Source organism: Miscanthus floridulus, chromosome 2 (assembly GCF_019320115.1).
Source record: "Miscanthus floridulus cultivar M001 chromosome 2, ASM1932011v1, whole genome shotgun sequence".
Lineage (NCBI taxonomy): Eukaryota > Viridiplantae > Streptophyta > Magnoliopsida > Poales > Poaceae > Miscanthus > Miscanthus floridulus.
In genome coordinates, this window is record NC_089581.1 from 175,762,389 (window position 1) to 175,771,390 (window position 9,002).

At 47.0% G+C, this 9,002-nt stretch overlaps 1 protein-coding gene, 1 long non-coding RNA gene and 1 pseudogene across 2 annotated transcripts; 1 reads left to right on the forward strand and 2 right to left on the reverse strand.

The window, feature by feature from the left end:
• Positions 1 to 880: 880 nt before the first annotated feature.
• LOC136535808 (F-box protein PP2-A13-like) lies at positions 881 to 3,979 on the reverse strand. Its single transcript, XM_066528214.1, has 3 exons — positions 3,244 to 3,979; positions 2,634 to 2,752; positions 881 to 1,586 (listed from the first exon to the last, which is right to left on the reverse strand). Exons 1-3 carry the CDS (start codon positions 3,577 to 3,579, stop codon positions 1,157 to 1,159), a joined length of 885 nt encoding a protein of 294 aa, XP_066384311.1. The 5' UTR covers positions 3,580 to 3,979; the 3' UTR covers positions 881 to 1,156.
• On the reverse strand, positions 1,949 to 2,627 carry LOC136535809 (uncharacterized). Its single transcript, XR_010779050.1, has 2 exons — positions 2,493 to 2,627; positions 1,949 to 2,387 (listed from the first exon to the last, which is right to left on the reverse strand). It is a non-coding gene; the product is annotated as an uncharacterized lncRNA (long non-coding RNA).
• A 1,442-nt stretch (positions 3,980 to 5,421) lies between the features above and the next one.
• LOC136537495 (uncharacterized) lies at positions 5,422 to 8,718 on the forward strand (annotated as a pseudogene).
• Positions 8,719 to 9,002: the final 284 nt, after the last annotated feature.

The window sequence follows — 9,002 nt, forward strand, 5'->3', positions numbered from 1 at the left end:
TTTAGCCTCATATACAACATAAAGAATTTTATGATATGAAAAATAATGTCCCGTGCATTGTTTACTACTTGTTGTGGGAATGAGGGAACAATTTAGATTGCACTTGTAGATGGAATAAAATTCTATAGTTATCGTTATCTAATCAGCCACCCCTAATCACGAAGTGCAGCAAGCTCTGTTTGTACGGCCAATCATCAGCTCTGACGCTACTGCTGGGGAGTGCGGGTTGTCTTGCTGTGAGCGCGGCCACCAGTCCACGACGCTGATGCCATCCTCTGATTCTACTTGTGCAGCAGCGCGGCGTGGTGCCCCTCGCCCTCCGCTCCATGCCTAGGCGGATGCTCGCCTAAATCATGATGGCTCCGACGCTGCTGCTGCGGGTGGTCTTGCTGTGAGCGTGTCCACTGATCCACGGTGCTGGTGCTGGTGCCATCCTCAGCCCCGGTGCCCGCACCCATGACCATGAGGCATGATAACTTGATAAGCAGGCACGACATGAAAAGCAGGCCTGCTACAGAGGCCAAGCAGAGGGCTGAACGACGCTGGTGATTTATGCAAGTTTAAGGGAGGCGATTTCAGTTAGAGGAAAGCAAACTGACAGAATAAAAATCCACTTGACGGCAGTTGCATATGGTGGTGGCCAAGTGGTGCTACAACTGTAAAAATCCACTTGACGGCAGTTGCTCTGTAGTGGCTCAGGAGTGCCGATCGTTTGACTGCTTAGATTGTGGTACACGCAGTGGGGAGCGAGGGTGTGTAAAAGATGATGACGTGGCTGCACCAAAAGATAGGAAAATCACGTAGTGGAGTTCTCCTATTTAGGTATAGAAGATAGAAGATAAAAGAACAGTGACACTCAAGAATCAAGACATGGGGCAAGTACACTGAAAAGAAATTGAGAAGTACTGAAACTGTGTTGGTCACAAGGGGTAACTGAACTCAAAAACTCAATATAACTCCCTTGGCACAGTCAGCGCCATGACCATCATGAGAAAGGCAAACTGGTACAAACTGATGCTATCAAACCAAAAAAAAAAAAATCTGTGTACTATGTATACATACTTTCATAGCATACAATTAGCCCAAGTTAAAAATGGTAGGCTACTCATATTTCTCGACAACTCTAATGTACAGTGACTCTATCAAGTGTCCACACTCATTTATGAGCCTTGATCACCCTTTCTGGCTCAAAGCCCTTGGGATATATTAGCACTGAATCGACACACAGACCGCCTTTTGTATGAGTACAGTCGATTTGAGCTAGTGAGAATTTCAGCTTGATTGATTCTTCAGAGCTTGATGCAACGAAATCGCCGACGTGGTACAAGATCCAGCTTCCAGGCTCGTCTAAGTAACACTGGGACACGGCGTGCTGCCCATCCGATGTGGAGAACTGGAACCGTACAGGCTTCTTGTCCCAGCCATGGACTTGCTCCGAGCTACAAATACGGCGGCCAAAACGTGTTGAAGACTTGCCAAGATGAAGCCTGAAGTACAGACTGTAGGTCCCTGCAGGGAAGCAGAAATCGACCTCTCCAACCACCTCAAACCACCAGATTTGCTGGAGATATGCAATGGACTGGAACCTGCAGGATCAAGAACAGAAGGCATGGCTCAGATTATTTTCACCATATAGAATGCAGAACAGTGTATACGTTCTCCAAGTTGGAAAAGAAGTTAATCAACGACAACAACGTGTTGACAGTTACTTTATTAGTAAGGGCCACAACTACCAGCTGTTTTTTTCTTTTTATTACAAAAATGAGGAGTACAAAAAAAACAAGCCATACGATCCGCATGACCCTCAGACATGAGTGCAAACGTGTTTCTTAGGTGTCGCCACGATGGACTGGTATTTGTTTAACTCATTGGATGTGACCATACCAAAGAAACGCACAGGTTTCCCGTAATAACAAGTAAAAAAAAAGAGGTGAATCACACGCACGGATAATTCCGGAACAGTCATAAATTTATTTGTGCCTTTTGTCCAAAAGAAAATAATTTATTTGCACATTATCTGAAGAAAGTTTGCATTGTCTGTTAAAAGAAGTATACCTATATAGCTGACCATGCAAGGCCAGAGAAATCTAGTGGTCAGACGTTCAGACGGTACTAAAAATCACGACTGAGAACTGTTGAAATTTCAGACCCACACACGGTGCTGCTCTCTACCAATTATCTCCTGTCAATTTTTGCTAGCGTCCATGCTTACCTCATCAGTGTAGCTGCTAGCATAAAATCCATTTACGAATTTAAACTTTTTTCATTAATACAAGTCAGTCATAAAAGAGAATAAAAGGTTTCATTTTACTCCACTTTTGCTATTCTCAACTGTCGCAACAAGACATTCATTACAATACACAAGGCAGAGATGTCAGCAAACCTAACTGTTCGTCGAAAACAAGAGGGAGAGAAATTTCAATATGGTAGAAGTAGAACAAGGGGGGGGGGGGGGGGGGGGGGGGGGGGTGGAGAAGTGAGTTCATATTTACCTAGATTCAGCCTTTTGTAAAACAGGAGGTTGCTCTCCTGTTGTATTAGTTACGTAAGTTTTTCTAATAAATTCCAGTAAGGGCCTGCCCCTCCTGTTTTCCTCAAAAAAAGAAAAGAAAAAGAAGTGAGTTCATATTTACCTAGATTCAGCGATTGGCATGTTAATCCAGTATCTTCTATCATCAATCCCTGTTATGACCAGCGCTTTCGACGACAACGCCATGCAAATACCACCTTTACTCTTCTCCAACCAGAATTCCTGCAGCACAAAGCAGAAAAGTACACGTTGAAAAACTCCTCTGTGAACAAAAGCATGTGTCATATTCAATTTTGCTTGCCTACAAAGCAAGAAACTTCATAGTGATACTTTTCACTAGTCCATGGTAAAGATAGTTTTTCTTATACGAATTTTCAAAGTTCCCCAAGAACTGACAATTTCGTATGTAGAACACAAAAATCAAACTCTAAGGCCGGTAACCACCTAAGCAATTGAAATTCGATGAACCGAACTTGGACGTCTTTCTTTGCAAACAAAAATCAATGAGAACTACCATAAACCTTCTCTTTTCCTGGAGGAAAAAAAAACTTCCTTTTGCATCGATTTAGTAAATAAACCAATAATATATATTTACAATCAATCAACTCATAAAACTATCCATGTCCAAACTCCTTAACAGTGGAGAAACAAGCTCTTGATGAACATCACGAAATGGAACGAAACCGATCAAGCAAAAGGTAGAGAAATCTCACCCTTTTCCCACCATCAAACGGCACAGACTTGGCGAGCCTCGCAAAGACGTCCTTCTTCCCCACCGCGCTCCAATCCCGGCCACTCCCTCCCTCCTCCGCGTCATCGACGAAGCGCAGGAGACGGCCGTAGTTCCCCGGCAGCTTCGCCTCCCACACGAAGTCCGCGGCCGCGGCGCCGTGGAACGCGCGGTTGAGCCGCGCGAGCCGGCATATGTCCGGCGCGCCGAGGCGGAGCAGCACCTCCGCGGCGCACAGCTCCGGGAGGTCGTCCAGCCCGGCGCGCGCGACCTTGCCGCCGGGCTCCACACCCGCCAGGTCCGACGCGCCCGCGCCCATGCTCCCTCTCGCCGCCTCCAGTCGCAACGACCGTCTCTCCTCCGTAGAAAAAAGCGCGCCTTTAGTCCTTTACCGGACTCGCGCGCGCCGGTAGCCAGCAGGGCGCCGAATCCGCTTCCAAGAACTCGATCCCGTGTCACTTGCAGAGCAGCAAGCGCGAGGTGGAGGCTGCGACTTTAGTAGGTCCTTGCAGTAGGCAGAAGCTAGGCACCGTATGCGAAGAACTTGGTTCCGAGGCAAGGCGGTTGAGGAATTCGTTCCAACTGCTCGTGCGGAATGTGTGCTTTGGAGTTTGGAGCGCCAGGGAGCCACAACCCAGAGAGGGAGAGGGACGTGGTGTACGGGAGGAGCTGGAGGAGGGAGGAGGGAGGAGGGAGAAGGGAGAACTGGAGAAGTGGGTGCGCATTTTATGTTTGACTTCTCTGACTACAAACTCCCTGAAACGCAAAGCAATTGCCGGGTGCTTCTCTGAACATTGACCCAGCTTGCCTGCTGTACTAGCAGTTTGGGTACCAAAACTGCTGAATTACAATTCTTGACAAGGGGTTATCGGAGAAATATTTATATCTGGTCCTCCTTTTTCTTTTTAAAAAATAATATGTCTGAATTTTTCTAAAAAAATATGTCTGGTTCTGGACTTTAGGGATTCTTTTTCAGCACATAGGAAACAGTTGAGCTTCAGTTTCTTTGTTTGGTGAGACAAGCAGCTACCTAAGACCTACGTATACCCCTCCAATGTAGCTCCTCTTGAAACATAGTTGGTGTTAGGTATTTTAAGCATCAGATGTAGCTTTCGGCTACAATAATTAAAACAAAAGCAGGCGTTTTTTTTCCGGTCACTGCAATTAGGGCCAGTTTGGATGCCAATTTTTTTTGGCAAAACGCTACTGTAGCATTTTCGTTGTTATTTGGTAATTAGTGTCCAATCATAGTCTAATTAGGTTTAAAAGATTCGTCTCATGGATTTCGTCTAAACTGTGTAATTAGTTTTATTTTTTATTTATATTTAATGCTTCATGCATGCGTCCAAAGCTTCGATGTGACGGGAAATCTTGAAAAATTTGACATTTTGGAGTGCAACTAAATAGGGCCTTAGTTCTGCCGATCTTTGCTCAGCTTAAATACTGAACAAATTAAAATATTGATTATTTTTCCGTCTCGGTTGTTAAGGTTTGGGCCGATCCTAAAGTTCATGGAGCACGAAATCTAATGAAGCCAGAATCTAACGAACCCATTTTTTGTGCATCGCTTGCCGTGTAAAGAGAGCTTTTTTGTGTATTTTTTATTTTATATTATGCAACAATTAGGTTTAGCCAATCTTGGTTGTTGCCTTTCGGTCCTAGCCACCCAATTCTACTTTTATACCATGTGCAAGCCTAGAATGGTCACGCTAACCCTTACTCAAAGGATTTTTTTAATGTTTTAATATCGTTTCTTACAACAATTATAAAAACATCCCTCTAAGTTACACGAATTCAAATGATACTGAATCAACATCTAGTTTACTAAGCCCGTGTTTAGTTGGGGACCCAAATTTCGAAATTGGGCCAGTTTTTGGAGTTCGGAACTAAACGGGGGATGAAAAGCGGCCCGCGTACGTTTTCGGCATGAGGCCCAACGGCAGCCGCAAAACCGCGTGGCACACAGCGTCGGCAGGCACGACCCCTCCATTCGCGCATTTGTCAACCCTAGCCCCGCTCTCCCCCGCACGCATCTCGCCTCGGCGGTCCCGCCGCTCGCCGTCGAAGGTAGCGCACGCGCCCACCTAGATCCACCACCCCGGCCGGTAGATCTACGAGAGGCGTGGCCGGATCCAGTCGCTGCACGGCCGCGGCGTCCTAGATGGACGGCTTCCCTAATGACGGCTACAACGGAGGCGGCAGCGCGAACTTCGACGGTGGCTCCGGCAGCAACGACGGCACGCGGAACTTCCTACGGGGGGCGAACCTGCTTTTGGGTTCGTCGGTGTACGAGGGCTTCACCGACCCGGCGCCACCCTTCACGGGGTCCAGCGGCGTCAACCCTCCCCGCTGGGGCCTGGATTCCCTGGACCTCAACGACGGTGGGGGATGGGCTGCCATGGACGGCTACGACGCCGACCCTCGGTCAGACCCTGCTGGTAGCCAGATGGGGCCACCTCCCGTTCGTGTTCCTCGGCGGCGGAACCTCACCTACGAGCAGCCTCCTAGCGCACGCTTTGGAGGAGGCGGCGACGGCACGGGAGGCCGCGCCACATCAGAAGCTGTCGGAGGCGACCGAGTGCCGCGCGTCCATCGTGGTCGCGCCTCTGCCTCAGCCATCGACGGTGGAGGAGGGGGCCGGCGTCGCCGCCGTCGTGGGGCTGTCCCACATGTGGACGACGACATCGTTAACCCGATGCATGCTACCCCCGTGGGTCACATCCTGGTAGTTTTTCTCACCCATCGTCTATCTTCCATTGCTCATGTATACTATTGTGTTCGAAGCATTTGCTGTTCTCCCCATCTTAGCCTGTTCGTCGGTGTGAAATTATTTCTTATGAAATCATTTAGGCTAGGAATGACAGGGGGAACTGGTCAGAGCCCAATATAAGCAAGTTTTGCCAAATCTGGTGCCACCAAATTGACAGTGGCAACTGTATCTGCGGCTGCATGAACAAGTCAGGGTGGAGAGATCTCATTGCAAGGTACTATGCAGCAACAACCTTGGTTCATGACAAGGACCAGTTCAAGAGTAAGTTACGCCAGCTCAAGCATTTGTGGCATTTTATCAACGACCTCCGGAAAGGCACTGGCTTAGGCAGGCGAGACGATGGCTCCATCCTTGCTACTGATGCTTGGTGGGACTCTCGTATGGTGGTATGTAAGCAATCTTATGTTCAATCATGTACTGTTAAAATGTTAATATACAATGATTCACCTATGCCGGTTTTTCAGGGACACCCAGAGTGGAAGAAGCTCAAGGACGGGTGGCCTCCGTACTTGGATGATTTGGACTGGATGTTCGTCGGCAACGTTGTTGATGGCTCAACGTCGTTCTGTCCTTCCCAAAGCAATACAGTTGACGTTGAAAGTTTGGATGACGACTCCAATGATGAGCACGATGACCAACTTACGCCGCTTAGTGTCGGTACTAAGAGGGCAAGCAGCACCAGCACAACTGCCTCCAGCCTGAGCAAGCGGTCCAAGAGCCCCGCTGTCAGGACCATGGATGGTCACATGAAGGAACACAATGAGATTTCAAGGCAAAGGCTTGAGAGGATGACAATAATGTGGCAAGAGAGGAACTAAAAAATTGAGGACAACAGCAAGGCGCTGGAGAGGAAGGTGGAACTAGTGCTACAATTGGCAAGATAATGTGGTGCAACTGAAGAGACCCCAGCTGAGTGGATGGCCGTGCTCAAGATCGTGCAGAGTGAGCCTGTTATGAACTTCTTCATAAGCTCCTTGCCCCAAGGAAGGATGCCGACGATTAAGCAATACATCGGGGTCCTCCCCTAGACCTTATTTTCTTAAGCTTTCTACGTAGTTACTAAGTTATGTCATTAGAACTATGTGAGGTGTGGTGGGTGTCTTTGGTCATTGACCTAAGTATGTCATGTCGAACACTTGAACTGGTTATTTGTAGTATGATTGGATATGGCTATGATCTGTTGATGTATGTAGTGCATGAGTTTGAGTAACTGGCATGAGTCAGTTTGAATAGGGATGCATGCTAATGTTGCCTAGTTGATATTGAAAACTGACGTGAACTGTTTTCGTTTTGATAGGAGGATGTCCAAGCAATAGTGACTGGGATGATGTCCTCGAGGCAAGATTGTTATGAGAATGATTTGGACGAGTTCATCAGTGACTGGATGGAGGCGGAGGATGATGATGATGCTTTCCTGTACGGTATGTACCAGTACGCCTACCACATTGACAAGCACTTGTCAAGGTCAGAGTATAGACAGCTAGTCATTACTGGTTTGGAATGGGTACATAGTAAACTAGGAAATAGGAAGGCCTGTTATAACATGTTCAGAATGAGCCCTGATATGTTCCACAGTCTGCATGATGTGTTGGTAGAATCATATGGGCTGAAATCTAATAGCAAATCCGCATCTATTGAAGCCCTTGGGATGTTTCTGTGGATGGTGGGGGCTCCACAATCTGTTAGGCAAGCGGAGGACAGGTTTGAGAGGTCACTGGGGACTGTGCATAGCATGTTTCATAGGGTGTTGAAGTCTGTTGTCAAGCTTGCTTCTGACATCATTAGGCCTAATGACCCAAATTTCAGCACTATGCATGATAGGCTAAGAAATCCTAGGTTCTATCCCTACTTCAAGGACTGCATAGGGGCGATAGATGGGACTCATGTCCCCTGTGTGGTGCCTAGTGATAAGTTTATGCAGCACCTGTGCCGCAAGGGGATGACAACACAGAATGTCTTGGCTGTGTGTGACTTCGACATTTGGTTTACATTCGTGTTAGCTGGCTGGCCGGGTTCAGTACATGACATGAGGGTCTTTACTGATGCGACAACAACATACAGCAACGTGTTTCCACATCCACCAACAGGTATACAATTAGTTGGTTATACTTTTGTGCATGCGAGTACAAGTTCGTGATACTAACTGTTGTTTCAATGTTATAGGCAAATATTACCTTGTGGACTCGGGGTACGCTAACCGACCAGGTTATCTTGCACCGTACAAGGGAACAAAGTACCACCTACAGGAGTACCGAGAGGCACCAGAACCACAAGGTAAAACTGAGATCTTCAATTATGCACATTCGTCACTTAGGAATGTCATAGAAAGGTCATTTGGAGTGTTGAAAATGAAGTGGCGGATGATGAAAGAAGTCCCTAGTTATGCCCCCCATATACAAAGTCAAATCATTGTTGCATGTTGTGCCCTGCATAACTTCATAAGGGTGAGTGGCATAGGGGATCGGCACTTTGCTCGGTGTGACCGGGATGACAACTATGTGCCGGCAGAAGCCGGTGCCGATCAGCCCGAAACTATTCCTCCAAGCGGTAGTTCTGATTCGGAGCTTATGAATGCATTTCGGGAATCCATCGCAATCGGTTTGGCTAATCGAACATGATTTGGTCGTCTTTTTGAGGCGACTGTGTAACTGTTAATTTATTTGGCTGTAATTGTATTTTTTTGTCCGACAAACAATGTAATTATTTGACTGTGTAACTATGTGCCGGCATTAGCCTGTGCCATTTCATTTGTTTACCAATAATTGTTGGTTTCTGTTCATTGTTGTGCTGTTGATGGGCTCCATGACCCCAGCAATGACATGCATTTGTTGACAATGGCTGGGTGGATGTAAAACCTTGCTTACTTCCATTCAAGTTCATGCATGCATGCCATTAATAAGCTGCATGCAGTTCATTAAATGGTGTACAGTAGGTTTTCAGATTTTGGGAACTAAACACCCCATGAAAAGTTC